Source organism: Sinocyclocheilus grahami, unplaced genomic scaffold (genome assembly GCF_001515645.1).
Source record: "Sinocyclocheilus grahami isolate Dianchi unplaced genomic scaffold, SAMN03320097.WGS_v1.1 scaffold233.1, whole genome shotgun sequence".
NCBI lineage: Eukaryota > Metazoa > Chordata > Actinopteri > Cypriniformes > Cyprinidae > Sinocyclocheilus > Sinocyclocheilus grahami.
In genome coordinates, this window is record NW_015505412.1 from 3,778,896 (window position 1) to 3,797,463 (window position 18,568).

Genomic DNA, 18,568 nt, shown 5'->3' on the forward strand with positions numbered 1-18,568 from the left:
ATGTGAAAGCACGCAGGTGATGGAGATTTACCGCTGATTACAGAACCGGCTTTCTGACAAGATGCGCGTTCAATATCGCATGCGATTTATCGTGCAGCCCTCATCAAAACAAACATTTTAAATGCTGTCTAATCGCTCTCGCTGTACTTTGGTGTTACACACAGACCAGTCTGTGCAGTGCTGCTTCAGTCCAACACCTATTGTGTTTTATTAGGAGATGCACAACAGTTCTTCTGTGGCTTTATAGGTAATATTTTCACCTACACAATTTAGCAAAATCAGACAATATTGTGTCTAATACATACCACAATATTAACTTCTTATTATTTAATTGTTGTTAATAAATATCTCATTTGCAGCTGGGCAGTGTTCAAAAAATGCTGGGAAATCACTTCATGTAGCCCCAAGAGTGATTACTGATAAACTGTCTGAAAAAAAAAGTCACGTTTTAGAGAAGAAAAAACTCACCCACTGACTTTCAAAGCTGCTACATAGTAACGACTTTCTACTTCGAGGACCTTGATAGAAATGTAGTGGAGTGAAAAGTACAATATTTGTCTTTCAAATGTAGTGAAGTTAATGTCATAAGTTCCCAGAAAAAATAATACTCAAGTAAAGTACAGATACTCAAAAAGTGTACTTGAGTACAATACTCAAGTAAATGTACTTAGTTACTGTCCGCCTCTGTCTGTTTGTAAATACAAGTAGATACCTCTACGTTAGTTTTGTTGTAATTCAAAATAACAATGTATTAATGGTCAAGAAATACACAACATAAATTCAATATGTCACTTTAGATGGTCTTTCAATCAAGGTACAAGTATAAGGTCATATTTGCTGTTATTATGGGTAGTCATTGCATATTTTTACCATAATAATGCATATTGTTCAAACGTCTTGTATATGAGTGTGTGTGTGTATATATATGTATATATATGTGTATATATATGTATATATGAATATATATATATATATATATATATATATATATGATGTATAAATGATAATGATAATAAAATATTAAAAAAAGAAAACTTTTTATGTGTTGTGTAGCATGTAGGTTTTGCATTACTTGCAGCCTGCTCCACAGCAATCACCACGGCGGGGGAAATCAGACCCATCGTGTGCAGGGTGGTTATCTACCTACAGCGGGACATGTCAGGAGAGAGCTGCCTGCACCAGCTTCAACCGCAAACCGGGCCCGTTGTGTCAGTCTCTTCAGTGGCCTGCCCCAAGACTAACACCTGCACTTACCGCGGTGTCACCAGCAACAAGTATGTGCAGCTCAATGTTGGTGGCAATCTTTACTATTCCACACTGCAAGTGCTCACCCGACAGGACACCCTCCTGAGATCCATGTTCAGTGGCAAGATGGAGGTGCTCACTGATAAGAAAGGCGAGTTATTTAGACAGTACAGAGATACGATGTAAACACTTGATTCACGGTGCTGATGTTGTTAATGTGAATTCTGTTTTTTTTTTTTTTAAGGTTGGATTCTAATAGATCGCTGTGGGAAACACTTTGGTTCGATTCTTAGCTATCTCCGTGATGGATTTGTGACCTTGCCCAAGAGCAGACAGGGCATCATGGAGCTCCTGGCAGAAGCCAAGTATTACCAGATCCAGGGGTTGATAGACTTGTGCCAGAGAGCCCTGCAGGTTGGTTGAGACTTGTACTCTCTTGATGATGTGTTTCTTGTTTTTGTGTCATTCTCATGAAACCTGTCAAAGATAACCAGGTTATATTTCATTCCAAAATTAAAAGAAAGAAATTAGATTTTTAATAAGAATCAGAAAGAGCTTTATTGCTAAGTATGTTTGCACATACAAGGAATTTGTTCTGGTGACATTAGCTTCCAGTACACAGAGACAACAACACGCAGATAATAAGAAATAAAGATATGTGAATAAAATACACACGCACACACACACACACACACACACATATATATATATATATATATGACAAAATTAGTATGTACAGTTGGGCTATATAGATGTAATAGAATAGAATTTACAAGGAATGGAATAAGATGTAGGGTACTATTAAATAAATAAAAGTGGTATTGCACATCTTTTTATTGAACAGTAGGGGAGAGCATTTAACTGTTTTTGAGGTAGATTGCCTGTGGTAAGAATTTTCTTGTGCTCGGCAGTCCTGGTGTTCGGTGCTCTGTAGTGCCGACCAGATGTTAAAAGTTCACAAAGGAGTTGGCTTGGATGTGAGGGTTCCAGAGTGAATTTCTGAACCTCACTCAGTACTTTTCCTCACCCTGGAAATATACAGTTCTTGAAGGGTGGGCAGGGGAGCGCCAATAATCCTTTCAGCCTTCCGAACCGTCCTCTGTAGTTTTCTAATGTCTGATTTTGTAGCTGAGCCAAACCAGACAGTTACTGAAGTGCACAGGACAGACTCCGTGACGGCTGAGTAGAACTGTGTGAGCAGCTCCTGTGGCAGGTTGAATTTCCTCTGCTGGCGAAGGAAGTACAATCTCTGTTGGGCCTTTTTAACAAAGGAGTCAATGTGATTGTGCCACTTCAGGTCCTGAGACCTTAAAATTGTGGTATTATTAAGCAAGCACATTCCCCCCCCCCCCACCATATTTTAATTGTCGTATTGCAAATAAGATTCTATCATTCTTGTTACTGTAATGGGGGGGGGAAAATTATTTAATTTTTCAAATACTTTACATCTGTGTACAATTTGTTTTACTGATTTAATATATAATCATTTTAATTAAGACTAATCATTGTGTAACAGAATTGTTTTACTGTATAACAGTAAAATAAAATGTATATTACAATAATGAGAATCCTGTTTGAAGATAATGGGAATAGTAAAGATTTGGGTGCATTATGGCAGAGGTCTTCAACACTACTCCTGGGGACCCACTGTCCTGCAAAGTTTATTTCCAACCTGCTTTAGGACACCTGACTGTGTATTTTCAAGCAATCTTGAGGTGCTTGATTAGCTGCTTCAGGTGTGTTTGGTTTGTAGCTAAACTCTGCAGGTCAGTGGGTCCCCAGGCAGGAACAGGGTTGAAGACCTCTGAATTATGGTAATGGAAATTGAGGCAAAGTCTTGTAATAACATATAATAATATACATTACCGTTCATTATAAGTTTGGGGTCGGTTTTTTTATGGGTTCGGGTTACGTTTTTATTATGTTTTTGAAAGAAGTCTCTTGCTCTCACAAAGACTGTGTTTATCTAAAGAAAAAGTAAAAACAGTAACGGTGTGAAATATTATTACAATTTAAAATAACTTTTTATATGTTATATGAAAACGGTTGTGCTTATTTTTGTGGAAATTGCGATGATTTCTTTTCAGGTTTATTAATTTTTTTATTAATTTATTCCTTTTGATGAATAGAAAGCTTAAAAATGCCTTGATTTGAAATAGAAATATTTTGTAACATTATTAAAGTCTTTACTGTCACTTTTGAACAATTTAATAAATATGCTGGCATAAGTTTGCTTAATAAAAGTATTAATTTCTTTTCAGAAAACAATCATACTGACTGCAGGCCTTTGAAAATGTAATGTATGTAAAAGAATAATGCAAACTATTTAAATGTTCTTAAAAGCAAACATTTTTTTTTATGTAAAAAAAAAAATACAAAATAAAATAATAATATTAATAATAATTTTGGGGTGAAATATGACCCGGATATTTCTTGGCAGGCTTTGTGAGATCCATTTTTTAAATTAGTTTGTTTGTTGGTAGGATAATGAAGAAAAGGCTTTGTGTGTTATCCCGGTCATAACATCTCTTAAAGAGGAGGAGAGACTGATACAAGGCTGCGTAAGGGTGAGACTTTCCTGGAGTGAAAATATTCTGTCTTTTGGGGTTTGGTTTATGTTCACGTAAGAACAAGAAAGTCTGCAACTCTGAATGTCTTTTGGCATTATTATTTTTCCACTTATAGCCTGCTGTAAAACTGCTTTACAACCGAGGTAACAACAAATATTCCTATACAAGGTAAATACTATGAGTGCTATAACATTCAACATGATTTACCTTTTTGAGAGATTCAGTTGGCTTCTAGTGTCAATACTTTTCTTTTTGATTGCTATTTTATTTTCCTCAAAAGCAACTCGGATGACAACCTACTCAAGAATATCGAGTTGTTTGAGAAGCTGTCTCTGAGCTACAGCAGTCGTGTGCTCTTCATTAAAGATGTCATTGGAGATGAGATCTGCTGCTGGTCCTTTTACGGACAGAGGCGCAAGCTAGCAGAAGTCTGCTGCACATCCATTGTTTATGCTACTGAGAAGAAGCAGACAAAGGTAAGTCATCTTTGAAAAGGTATTTCTCTAGACATTTTCATAGCCTGATTAAATGTGACAAAGAACTCTCGTAATGTGCTCAGGTTGAGTTTCCAGAAGCACGGATCTACGAGGAGACGCTAAATGCCTTGCTGTATGAGACTCTCCCAGTCCCAGATAACTCTCTGTTGGAGGCCACCCGCAGACGGAACAATTGTTGCTCACACAGTGAAGAGGAGGAAGCCGTGGAGCTGAGGGAGCGTGTGCGGCGCATCCACATTAAAAGATACAGCACTTATGACGACAGACCACTTGGACATTAGCCTAACTGTGAATTGAGGCTTCCAAGACATTTTATATATATATCCTTCCAACTAGTGCCTCTGTTTTCACATTGTCTGTGGAGAACACTAAACTACCAGCACCGTTTAACCACTTTGTAGTTTGCTGCCTGAACAGATTGCTACTTTGTCTTTGTTTTTTTTGTAGGTGGCTTGACAATCGATGTTTTGGATGAAATGCGGCTTGCCTTGAACATTAATGTGAACATAACACAAAAAGCTGATCATGAATTAGCGTCAGTTCCTGTATTTTAATTTATTTACCTAATTTTTATAAAACACTATGTTTTTAAATAGTTACTAACCTAATCATAGAATGTTTTGATAACATCTTGCCAAGATGAATTTGCCAAATACATCACTGTTTCTGCTAACCGTACAGGATCATATACTCTGTTACAAACCTGCCTTATGCCTACATTAATCTTCTGATACTGTGATTTGATAAAAACAAAAAAAAAAGAAAGAAAGAAGAAATCATGTATATGGACCTGGGGTTTTATATTTGTGAAAATCAGGTTGTAGTGTTTGATTTTTGTCTAGTAAGATGAAAAGAAATGGTTTAATGCAGTGCTTAATGAATGAATGAATGTGACCTAAAACTTTCCTGCTCCAGTTATTTAACACTCAAAATATTTTCTTTTATATCAAACAATAGTTCACCCAAAAATAATTCAAATTGGTCCGTAAGCTCCCAAACAACACTGGGCCCCTTTGACTGTCAATGTATGGACAAAAAAATTTAGATTTTTCTTCTTTTCTGTGTTTAGTTCTATCTCTAGTAATTTTAACAGTATTGTATTTAAGTAGTGTTCCACCCAAAAATTTAAATCGGCTGAAGATTTTCTCAACCTCAGGCCATCCAAAATGTAGATGCGAAATTTATCGTTACATCACTTGTTCACCGATGGATCCTCAGCAGTGAATGGGTGCCGTCAGAATGAGCGTCCAAACAGCTGTAGAAAACCTCACAATAATCCACACGACTCCAATACATCTGTTTTGTGAAGTGAAAGGCCGCTTGTTTGTGTGTTTAAATATTTCTATTTTATGTTTGTAAATCCATCAAGACATTTTTAACTGCCAAACATTGCTTCCAGCTAAAATATGAGTCCTCTATCATAATATTGCTTCCTCCAGAAAAAGTCAGCTCAGCTGAATCAGGAGAGAAATATGCACAGATTTAAAAGCAAAAATTGTTCTAAAATTTGTCGGTGGATTTTTGATGTAAAAATCGTTATAGATGCTGTTTGAAGCTAAACCACCTGACATTAATGATGGAATTGTATCCTACAAGCACAGCTTTAAATTTCACAAGATGTTAACTGATGGACTGGAGTCGTGGATTATGAAGATGTTTGGACTCATTCTGACGGCACCCATTCACTGCAGAGGATCCATTGGTGAGTAAGTGATGTAACGCTAAATTTCTCCAAACATCTTGCTATGAAGAAACACTTATTTATGTTTACATACCTTTTCATTTTGTGGTTAAATAATTCATTTAAAGGCAAATTATAAATTGTACCACAACCCCTTAAACAGCTGTGAAATATGTATTAGTTTAAATAATTACAATTTGTGCTTGTTGTTTTTTCCAGTTGGATGCACCTGTGCAATTTATAGGTAATACCCAGCTGTTTCTTCCATAGGATGTGAGACATCATGCATCATCTTTTCATCCAGTAGATCATAAGAACATCATATCTTATTAAACGCGCAATGACTATGCCTGATTAGTTGAACCACCACAATCGCCTCTATCTGAGCTGTCAAATGTGGAGGGGAGCTAAAAATAAATGGCCGTCACCGCCTGAACGGCGTACGGCGCGTGAAGAGATTTATCCCATTGATCTACAATGCCAAGAGGGCGGGGCCAGCGGTGATTGCGTCATAAAGGAACACGAAGATGGCTTCACGATGCGATACGGCAGTGCTTAGATGCGTCAACGCTCAGCTGTCAGAACACACATTTATATGAGAAGGAAGGAAGGGAGGCGAGCCGTTCAGATTTATGTCTCCAGCCAGTTTATGCTGCACTTGGGTTGTTTAACAATCTGGGACAATGGGTTCGACTACAAATGAAGAATTTAAAGAGAAATTACTATGGAACGTCAAAAGAGAAGTAAGTGCGATTAATTTATTTCTTGTCTTAGTTTTGATTGAATGCTAAAACATGCGGGCACGATTAGCTCACATGCATGCTTTGCAGCCGATTTAGTGCATGCATATGGAAGTTTTGGATGCGCTGATGGCTACAGTGATTGCATTTACAAGTGTTCAGGTATTATATTTCTTATAGGTTCACATTCAAACCCTTTCACCTGTAGAGCTGGAGGGATCGGCTGTTTCCTTCCTCATCCGCCTTTAACTTAATGTAGCTATGGGAGACAGTGATTTAATCAGTGGTTTCTGCGGTGACCAATAGAATCTGTCTTCTGCAAATGACTAAATACAGCCTAAATAGAATACATATTTAGTGTCGAATATGCTCCTAGCCTGTTGCAATGTAAATAAAAACGTGTTGCCATCGAATTTCCATTGACAGAGAGCTACTTGAGGGGCTGAGCGCGCAGAGCACGCGAGGTTTATTTATAACGCGACTGTAAGAGAAAGCACGCTACTTTAATATTTGACTAGATTAGTAGAGATCGGTTGCACTGATGGCTCTGCGTGTTATATGCTTGAAATGTTTTGATCTGGGCTTGTTTTCTTTTTATCACATGCGGAGAAAACTTTATCATGTGGAAATACAACAGTAACCTCATTTTTGAGCTGATACACATTAATTCAGTGACCAAATATGTAATATCATGCAGTCAAATTCACATCTGTATTATATAGGACCAGTATGGCCATTGTTGGTTCACGCTACATATCGAACTGGCTTCAAACTCATTATTAAAAATGACTAGTAAGTTAAATAAAGTCAAGTAAGGGATAATGTATGTAACGTGTAATGTAATATTTTTGCTATAATGACTGGTGTGCTGCACATACTACATTGTTACTGCCAAAATAAATAAAAACATGGCATATTTTATTTGCAATTAATATATAAATTTTTGTACAAATTAGCTTAAAGCTTCCACTAAGAATAATAGTCAAATACACTGTTGAAAACAATTCAAGAACATCTCAACTTCTGGACAGTGGTGAAATATCTAGTTTAGTTCAAATGCAAATATATTGGCCCACTCAATGTTGTGATCGACCAATCAGATTCAAGTATTTAAGAGAGGCTTGTAATAATAATATTGGAAAACAGATTCATCCATGGTATAATTTTAACCTAAAAAGGAGTAAAAACATGTATTAAAAATTCTGTACTAACTGTTTTATGCCAATTCAAAATAACCAGGCTGAGATAATATGAATGAACTGTTCTTGAGCGTATTTTGTAATAATTATTTGATAAGACTTCACATTCACAGAGTTTCCAATGTTTTCACTCCAGGAACTGTACAGTGGGAGAAGTTGTTACATTCTTTTATATCGGTGTAATTAATTCTTATCTTTTCCCTCACAGTGCAGGGAACGCTAGTTTTAAATCCGGCCCTCGTGAATAATAGAAATCTTGAATGAATTGCTGCAAAGAATAGATGTCCTAAATTGGTACCAGCATGTCTCATGTGTCAGAACAGACTGTGTCCTCCACGTAGCTGATTCAGCCTCTTGAACTTAATGCACAGTCCTGGCAGACATCATTTTTCATGATAGTTAAGAGCATGTCTAATAGAGGCCAAAAATCATGGATAAGAAGAGCTGCAATAATTCTTAAGGTATCTGGCCTCAGGTGGCACAGTGGCCTGGGTTAATAAGGAAATCAATTTTTAACATCATCTCCTTCATCAAGTTTTAAAGAACTTTTGTGCTCCATATTCATTCAAATCAAATGAGTCACGTCCTCCACAGAGATGTCCTGGACTCTTTAGTTAACATAGAGTAACATTGATTTCCACTGATTAATAGTGTTTCTCCTGCAAATTTCCCACATTTATATGTCTTTGGGAAATATTTATGACATATGACATGTAAAATGAAATATATAAAATGAAAGATATATATCTCTAGACCTCAGCGGGCTTTAACAAACATTCTTTTGGTTTTCACCTGTTTTAAGCAACATATGTAGAGTGAGGAAACACAGTATCAGAATGAAATAGACCTGAAAATAATGTGCAATCCTGTGTCCTGCAATACCCATAGAATTAGATTTGTATTACCCCATTGACTTTCTTTGTGTAACATCCCAGGTCTCTGTCACTTTAAGCTGCAGTCAGCCGCCTTCTGGTTGCCTAGGAACTGAAAGCATCAGCAGCTACCTAAAAAGTTAAATTGCATCAGTGGACGATTAATACAGCTGCATGAAGCAGGGATCGTCACGAATGGCTCCCACTAGAGCAAAACAACTTAGTTTAATTTTCCTGTTCTCTGCCTTTTCCCCCATCAATATTTATTGGCTGCATTGAGCAACGTTACACCATTTTGCAATGATTAATATTTGCTAGATATTTTTGCATATGCGGAAATGCATCCCCTATTTGATAATATTTTTATTGGGGTTTGTGCTTAGAGCTTAGAATTTGAACTGCATGCTGCTTCATAGACTTTTCTTTTTATAGCTGTGCATGCGATTGACTGCGTCTGCAAACTGTCGTAGGTGTTCACTATATCCTTTTAAATTGGGAAGAGGATGCCAAAGCTCTTTGTATTTATAGACGTTAGATGGTGAATTACTAGAGCATATTGTGATGATATCTTATAACGGTTTCTGATTTAACTAAACCCAAAACTAGTCATACAACTTATTTGAAAAAGGTAACCTACTGCAATAACAATCCATTTAACAAAGCATAAAACAAATCAGAACCTCTCATTGAATGCAAAATATCATATTTATATTCAGGAAAAAATCAAGTAAGCATAGAAACATTATTCTCATCAAATCAAAACACACAAAGAGAACCAAAATGTAAATAGAATTGTAGACAGATCATGAATGTCCATGAATGATGAATTAGCTGCAATGGAGTGAATAAAGTCTTATCTGAATTCCAAGTTCTCACAATGTCCAGAGTATCCTCCATCCAAATCCTCCAGCCAATTTGATATCTTAATCCCTTTTCATTTTGTACTCAAGCCTCAAAGGTCATGGAACAGCTGTACAAAGGTGATATTTGCCTGATGCATTGAAGAGAAGGCTATGTATGGTCAGAGACCATACTCCTCCAGGTAACACACAAAAAGTCCTTCTACAACAATCAAAGAAGCCATAATAAACAAACAGTCCAAATATTATAATTCAAACACTTCCAAAACCAAAAGAGAAATAAGTTAGACACATTTCATACTCAATATAACATCACTTACTTTCAGTTGAGCATTAAAACACAGGTTTCCCAACAAGGACTCAAGAAGCATATGGCAAGGCCATGCTTTAGCTTTTGCATACCACATCCTCTCATTCTACCATATGACTTGACTTATACAAAAATCATGTTGCCCTCTACTGCCTCCAGTGGTGAGGAAGATAAGTCCTATAACAGGCTTGTGACTGTTATAATCTCTCCACATGTTGTGTGTGTGTGTGTGTGTGTGGACCGACAAGCTCTGATTGCCCCTTATTTCAACTGTAAAAATCCTTGAGTGATGACTTCATTAACGCCATTGTTACCGCTGTCAGCTTGGCTGGACATGGGTTTTAATGCCATTGTTTTCTTTTAAATCACTATGTAAAGCATTTGCACTACTCTAGTCGAGCGGCCAACCATTCTTGTGTCTTTCAAGATATATGTTATGTAATGCTGCTGTAGCGAACTTGTTTTAAAACTTTTTCATTTCATCCCAAGGTCAACAGCACTGGCCAAACACTTAATATCAACCTTAAAAAAAATTTGTGTGCCCAAAAGTGAAATTTTGATGAATATTTACCCACCCTCAGGTCATCCAAGATGTAGATGAGTTTTGTTTCTTCCTCAGATTTGGAGAAATTTAGCATTACATCACTTGCTCATGGATGCTCTGCAGTGAATGGGTGCCGTCAGAATGAGAGTCCAAACAGATGATAAGAACATCATAATTATCCACATGACTCCAGTCAAAACCATCAATTAATGTTTTGTGAAAATCTGCATGTTTGTTAGAAACAAATAAATCATTAGACATTTTAACTTTAAAACATCTGGCCAAAATATAATCCAGTTCATAATCCATAATAACGCTTCCTCCAGTGAAAAAGTATATCCTCTGCTGTCCTCTCATATCAAAATTCACAGACATATTTGTTTAGAACGGTTTTGGGCTGTTTTCACTTTTCATAAACCGTGCTTGATCAGTGCGTATTTCTCACCTGATTCAGGCAAGGGGACTTTTTTATTTATTTATTTTTTACTGAAGAAAGCAATATTATGTATCGAGGAATCTTATTTTAGCCAGAAGCAGGGGTTTGAAGTTAAAAACGTCTTGATGGATTTGCTAATTACAAACATGCAGTTTTTCACTTCACAAAACATTAATTGATGAACTGGAGTATTGTGGATTATTGTGATGTTTTTATCAGCTTTTTGGACTCTCATTCTGATGGCACCCATTCACTGCAGAGCATCCATTGGTGAGCTACATTTCTATGTTTCTCCAAACCTTTTCTGATAAAAAAATATACTTATCTACATCTTGGATGACCTGAGGGTGAGTCCATTTTCAGTAAATTTTCATTTTCAAATGAGCCATTCCTTTGAATTGTCCTACTTTTACTGTCTGTTGGCCTTGTGGCAAATCTCATACCATAGGGCGCACACAAGTCATGCCTGTAATCAGCAGATGTCCATAATTTGCTCCTCAGTGCTACAATTACCCTTCTGCTTTTCTTCAAATTACACAAACAGTATAATGCTGCCTGTAAGGATTGTGATTAATTCGTTTGGGATTTGCTTTAGTACTGACAGTTGGACGAGAAAAATGTGACAAAGACTCATTCTACACAGTTCCTTGCTCTCCCTGGGAAACTTATCAATTGAATGATGCTAATGAAACTTTTGTGGTTACGCTGTCATGATTAATTAGTTGCTTTTGTGCACCCGATTCCAAGAATTTTGACTTGCCATTATTTTTTGCCAATCTTTGCCGTTTCTAATTACGTGTCTTTCCATGTCTAGGTGAAGCAGATCATGGAGGAGGCGGTGACCAAGAAGTTTGTACATGAAGACAGCAGCCACATTATTGCACTTTGCAGTGAGTACAGTTTGAGAGAAGAGGTGTTTTGTATCACACAGGCCAATGCTGATGTTTTTATGCCTGGCAAAAATAAGCATTTGCTTTTCTGTGTCATATAAAATGTTGTTGATTGTGCTGATTTTAATATCACCAAGTTATTTTGCTGGTTAACATAGATATGGTTTGAATTTGTGAGAATAATTTGGGATAATTTTCCATGCATCTTTTTGGTTGAAAATCATTAACAAATTATCATACTGTAGTAAAAGTGAGTTTAGAGCTGTCGTAGAGTTAAATTTTAGATTCACAATTTCCCAACGATTTTTGTAAATTTAAAGTTAAAGTATTAATTAATTAAAACAACTAATTATTAATAAACATGTATATAACGTTTGATAAAGAAATACTCTCTAAAAGTATAGAAAATAAAATAAAATAATTATTAAAAGTATGTAGATTTCAATTGAACTAAGAAATGTATTTCTTTCTGACACATAAATATAGCGGCACAACTTCCCAACTGGTATTGCAAATTCATATTGTGAATTTAAATGATGAATTTACTAATAATTAATGTAGATAAATATAACTTTTTGTAAAGAAACCCTAATAATAACTTAGAAATATGTTGTATTAAAATATATAGATGTAAAAATATATTTATTTCTGACATATAAAAATTGCTGCACAATTTTCCATCTCTTATTGCAAAATACATTATTTAAAATTATTTTAATTAACTAATAATTAATATGCATGAATGTAACCTAATAATCACTGAGAAATATATAAAAATAGATATAAATAGAAATATAAAAAATATATTATTTCTGACCTTAAAAATAGATGCACAATTTCCCAGTCATTATTGCAAATTCTTATAACTAATTAGACAACTTGTTAAATTATGTTGTGTGTGTATATACCGTATATATATATTATTCTATTATATATATTATATAATATATATATTATTCTAGCCTGTTTTCAGTTAATGGACGGACCATTGAAGCACACCTCCCATTCAATAAATCGCAATAAGCATTGTGCTTTGGTACTTTTAATATGAAACAGAGTCTCAGATTTCAAATTCTGTACATTGTATTGCAGTATTCAAACAATAAATGCCGTTTTGGCGCTGTTTAATATGGAGTGACAGATCGCTGTAGCTTAACAGACGCGGCAGCACGAGGCGCACGTGAAGTGATCATCTCATCCACATTAATACCAGTTTCAGCACAAAATAAACATGACTAAACATCTGAAGGTAAGTTAAAAGAAAGAGTACAACTTTACAATCCGTATTCTGTCTCATGTAATCGCTCAATCAGTGTTTCAGCTGCGCAAAGACGTCAATATAACGGCTTCTAAACAAACAATGTCACGTAATGTCAAATTTACCTCAGAAAAACATATTCGTGACCATAAACTCATTAGTCAGATAGAAAAATAAACTGTAGAGAGGGGCATTTTGCTAAATATATGCACCATATAACATATTCATTATAAATTTGATTGCTTCAATGTTTAATTTATGTTTGAATAAATCCATCAAGTTTTTATGACAGCCACCGTTTATATAAAAAAACTAAATACATTGAAGTAGAAATATTATGTAATTGTAACTTTATTATTTTAAAATCTTCATTAAGTGTAATTTTAACAAATCACTCAATTTTAACCTTCAGTATTATAGTAATGTAGTACCAACTGACTCTCATGTATATTTTACAACACTTAACTTAATGATTGCTATCAGGTTGTGAAGAAAATTTCAACCAACATAACAAAAAATGTTTCAGAAGACAATCATCTATTGCACCTTTAACATATGAGAGCCCTCATCAGGAAAGACTTTAGAGGCAAAGGCTGGGGCTCGGTGGCATGATGATAGTTCCGGAGCTTTGAATCACTGCCAGTAAAAAGGTTGATTTGTCCAGTGCAGATGACTGGGATTGTGTGTGTGTGTGACAAACTCTTTACTCCAGTGACACAGAAACAGGCCGGAACATTAACCCAGGCTCAGCCTCATTACGTCAGTGACACACCAGTGCTGCGTGGCACCACAGATATTGCTTAGTCAAGTTTCATCAATGTACAAGCATAAGTGCTGTTGTTATATTGCATTATTACATAGCTTTGTTAACATTTACAACCTCATTTTGCCTTTGTACAGTAGGGACTAGTGATTTGAAAGTGAAAATGACGTGACATGTGGCCAAGTATGGTGACCCATACTCGGAATTAGTGCTCTGCATTTATCCCATCCAAAGTGATCACACACAGCAGTGAACACACACCTGGAGCAGTGGGCAGCCATTTGTTGCTGCGGTTGGGGGCTCGGTGCCTTGCTCAAGGGCACCTCAGTCGTGGTATTGAAGGTGGGAGAGAGCGCTGTCCATTCATTCCCCCACCTACAATCCCTGCCGGTACGAGACTCGAACCCGCAACCTTTGGGTTACGAGTCCGACTCTCTAACCATTAAGCCATGACTTCCCCCCCTTAGTTTTTTTTTGTCCACAGAAAGCACTAGATCTATGTATATATTGTAGTAAATCAGCTCAACAGGGAAATATTTGACTAATTATAACTGGTTATGATTAATAATAAATATTTAGATTATATCTTCGAATTAACTGTAGCAGAGTCAATATTAGCAGTAATTTAGCATATGTAGCAAGGGTTCAAAACATTCATTGACTTCGAATTGTGAGCAGCAACAGAGGCAATCGATCGTGAATATAAGGGATTTAATAAATTAAACTATATCTAACATATAACTAACTAAGCAAAACACAATATATACAGAATGAAACAAAGTAAGGAAAAGAGAGAGGAAAGTAAAAGGATGTGGGGGGGGGGGGGTGGGGGGGGGGGGGGGGGGGTGTTATGTGAGCATGTGTAGTTTGCTGGTCAGCCAGGCCCCGGGGGTCATTTACGTCTCTTTGGAATGTGTTTGAAGTTCAATGGGGAGACGAGAGTGGTGAAACTGTTTAGCATCTCCTTGATGGTGGGGGGAACCATTGGCCATTTAGCACCCATATAAGTGTTATGTGAGCATGTGTAGTTTGCTGGTCAGCCAGGCCCCGGGGGTCATTTACGTCTCTTTGGAATGTGTTTGAAGTTCAATGGGGAAATCTGTGACCAGGACTGTATTTTATATGCAAATGTCAAAAGCTAAAAGGGTCTCTTAAGCCATAAAACCCAAAGATCATGCATGATTCTACGCAGACGCTACATATGCAAATATGAATTCCGTTTATCATTTGTGTTGAATTTGTATTTCACACATATTAGATATTCTTGCACTGCTGCTACTTGAGCTTGTTGATATTTACAGTGTGTCTCTTGTCATCCAATATGGCGTGCCAGCTTTTGCATTGAGGCTCAGTTGTTCACTGTAAAAAATGACTGTGAATTTAACGGTAAAAGACTGTAAAAATGCTACAGTAAAAACCTGTTAAATGGTTAACGGTAAATTCGCCTACTATATACGGTGAAAAACTGTATTGGACATGTAATTTTACGGTAGTATACTGTTTTTGGAAGTGAAAAACATAATTATTTTTCATATAATTTACAGTGAATAACCGTAAATTGACATTCCCAGAATTCCCAGCGTTACATTTAAAATTTTAACGCATTATTTTTCACATAATTTACCTTTATTCCACACCGCTCTGTCCCTTCTCCTCTGACACGCTTATCATTTCCTGCTTTTATGTTTTGTACCTTTGTAATACACTGATAACCACCAAATGCAGGTGGTGATGAGAAACTGGAGCACATGAAATTTAAAACCGTAAAACCTAAATTGTTGATACAGTATTTTTTACTGTAAAATTCTGGCAACCACAGCTGCCGTTTTTTTACCGTAAATTTTGCGGATTTTTTTTTTACAGTGTTGTGTTGTGTGAATTTCAAAACCCCAGAAGAGCTGTAAGATCTAAGCAGCAATGTACAAGACATCAGGATCGGTCACTACAAATCAAACTTATAGACAAAGTTATGGCAAACCTGAACTCTTTTTGTTAGTATGCAAGGCTGCCATGTTTATACGGAATGTTTGATTTATCCAAACACATGTTATTTTCCATGACTGCTCTTGTTTAGAAGACTAAACTGGAACGGCTTCTGTGAATCAAGGTTAAAGGTCACATGATAACAAGCAGTGATGTCAGCCCTCGGCTACTCTGTGACTCATCTCTGTCCTTCTGTTAGTCGGTTAGCGCTGTTTAATTGTGGAACATCCGTTAATAAATTTGAATTATTACTTTTGTTATTCAGGCACTTTTTTATGGAGACTGTAATGAGGACATCTTCATTCGACACTTCTTTTCATTAGCTCTAAATGACAAGGAGTTGGAATATGAGATTTGCTGTGTAAATGCGATTGCAATAGCTTTTGAACTCCATGACTACAGCAGATCCAGTCTTCTTAATGCTTAATATTCTTCACGAAGTGCTGTATAATGTTATAATAGCGACACTAAGCTCGGCTGTGCAGAAGTGTGCACTTTGTGGAAATGTGTTTGCACGCAGCTTGTGTGAATCAAAATAATTAAATTACACACACACACACACACACACACACACACACACACATATATATATATATATTAGTCAGATAGACAGATTTTATACATGCACACACACACAAAAGACATCATATCATGTCATCATATCATAACATTCAAAAGATTATACATTTCAACTTATAGTATTATTGTTATAAGTCTATTCAGTGTTGATTGGTTTTGTCTCTGATGATGATCTTCATAGTCTTGGCAGGAGCATTTTGATCCATTTTGATTTATTGAGAAGGAGTTTAGGACTGTTTTATGTCACATAGTGTGTAGTTTTTCCACATATCCATCATTTTGTTCCTTTTGTGGCAAAGGAAAAGACTGAAAGAAACTAATATTAGTGCTTGCTTCAAAGTCGTTCCTCCACTCACGCTGGTTATCACACTCTCTCACACATCGCAGGCGTTTTGCATGATGATTTGGAGCGTTTTTGGGTGTCTGAGGGAAAGAGTGTCGGAGTCGTGACCGTAAGCAGGGTGATGGTTTCAGTATAAATGCTGTTCAGCACTGGTGTGTGTGTGTGGGTGGCTGGGGAGGGCTGGGCTGGGAGCACTGCCAGTCTGTCATCACCACCACCAAAAAACAGAGCAGTTCCCCTGTTTTCCAGTCAGTCGCTGGGCATGGATTCCCCACGCAGTCATCCACCCCCTCACTTTCATCCTGGAGCACGCACTCACTCACCCACGTCACCGCTATATATGACAATGCACTTCCCAGCGGAATTAAGTTTCAGGGGAATAAATCAAAAGGAATTGTGTCCGTGCATTGTGGGTTGGTTGAACGTGGTGCGTGTTATGGGGGTGGCAGAGTGCATTTGAGCACCAACATAAAGGCTTGGTTCTGACCTAGAAGGAGAATCTTTCCATTAGCATTCCTGTTCATCTCAATGGCAGTTGCTTGGCTGGACTGCGCCATGCAAACCAACCAAACCTTGGTCGGTTCAGACAATAATTTATTTTGGCATATTTGACTCGCATTCATTTAGTGTAGTCTGTACCAAAAAAAAAAAGTATAAGAAATTTGCTTTTCACAACCCTTATGCAAAACACACTACTGTTCAAAAGTTTTGTACAAATTCTCACCAAGGCTACATTTATTTGATTAAAAACAGTCATATTTTGAAATATTATTACTTTTTGAAACAACCGATTTCTATTTTACTATTTTAAAATGTAATTTATTCCTGTGATGACAAAGTTGAATTTCCAGCATCATTACTCCAGTCTTCAGTGTCACATGATCTTTCAGAAATCATTCTAATATGCTGATTTGCTGCTCAATAATTTTTTTTTATTATTATCAATGTTGAAAACAGTTGTGCTGCTTGACATTTTTGAGGAAACAGTGATGTATATTTTTTCAGGATTCTTTGATGAATGGAAAGTTTCTTTGAAATAGAAATCATTATAAATGCCTTTACTGTCACATTTGATCAGTTTAATACATCTTTCTGAATTGAAGTATAAATAAAAGAAACACACACTTTCTGACCCCAAACCTTTAAATGGTCATGTATGTCTTTTGTCTGTTGGCATTGCTTGAGCTATGAATAAATGGTCCCAGTTTTAATATTTGCAAAATAATAGATATAATCAGTCATAAAGATGGCATTTGAAAAACTAAAACATGTTCATGTGCAAAAAGAGTGTAGAGTTTTAAATCGAAGTCTTGACATTTTATGCTGATATTTATTTCCTAAATTGGCCCATTTTTCTGGCTTCGTTTCAGAAATGAGATTGAGTCAAAGGCCTAAAACCAGATTTCCCAGAAAGCATCTGTCAGATGCTTTGATCCCACTGGCGTCCTTTCCTGTGTGTTTGATATTGGTGTTGCTGTAAGATCATGTGCGTGTACCCTGCTGCCTCCCCATAATGCAGAGCACACACTGTACGGACATGCCCTCATGATTAGGCCTGTCGCAATAATCAATATATCGACTTATCGCGCAATATATGTCCATGACCTCAATCATTTTTGGTGACGCAATATATCGCACATTATATTTACTTAAAAATTAATGTGACTGTGTTTTGTACATTCCACTTGCGCCTGTGTCTTTTGCAGCTTCTCGTACATAACGTGGTGTAGTCATGAGGTGCTAGTTCAAATTTAAAAAATGCTTCTACAAACAAAGTTTCATCTGCAGATATGGTCTT

General features: G+C 36.4%; 2 protein-coding genes across 6 annotated transcripts in view; both read left to right on the forward strand.

The window, feature by feature from the left end:
* The window catches only part of LOC107597551 (BTB/POZ domain-containing adapter for CUL3-mediated RhoA degradation protein 2-like), a 7,840-nt gene extending 2,521 nt beyond the window's left edge, over positions 1-5,319 (forward strand). For all 3 annotated transcript variants that reach the window (XM_016288671.1, XM_016288673.1, XM_016288672.1), the window contains 6 exons: positions 1,054-1,396; positions 1,490-1,659; positions 3,729-3,812; positions 3,931-3,983; positions 4,096-4,291; positions 4,375-5,319. In XM_016288671.1, coding sequence (XP_016144157.1) covers positions 1,156-1,396; positions 1,490-1,659; positions 3,729-3,812; positions 3,931-3,983; positions 4,096-4,291; positions 4,375-4,593 — 963 coding nt within the window. In that variant the 5' untranslated portion in view covers positions 1,054-1,155 and the 3' untranslated portion in view covers positions 4,594-5,319. The remainder of the gene's footprint in view (positions 1-1,053; positions 1,397-1,489; positions 1,660-3,728; positions 3,813-3,930; positions 3,984-4,095; positions 4,292-4,374) is intronic.
* A 742-nt stretch (positions 5,320-6,061) lies between these two features.
* LOC107597553 (small G protein signaling modulator 2) overlaps positions 6,062-18,568 on the forward strand; it is a 49,943-nt gene continuing 37,436 nt past the window's right edge. For all 3 annotated transcript variants that reach the window (XM_016288674.1, XM_016288675.1, XM_016288676.1), the window contains exons 1-2: positions 6,062-6,736; positions 11,769-11,844. In XM_016288674.1, the coding sequence (XP_016144160.1) occupies positions 6,677-6,736; positions 11,769-11,844 (136 nt within the window). In that variant the 5' untranslated portion in view covers positions 6,062-6,676. The remainder of the gene's footprint in view (positions 6,737-11,768; positions 11,845-18,568) is intronic.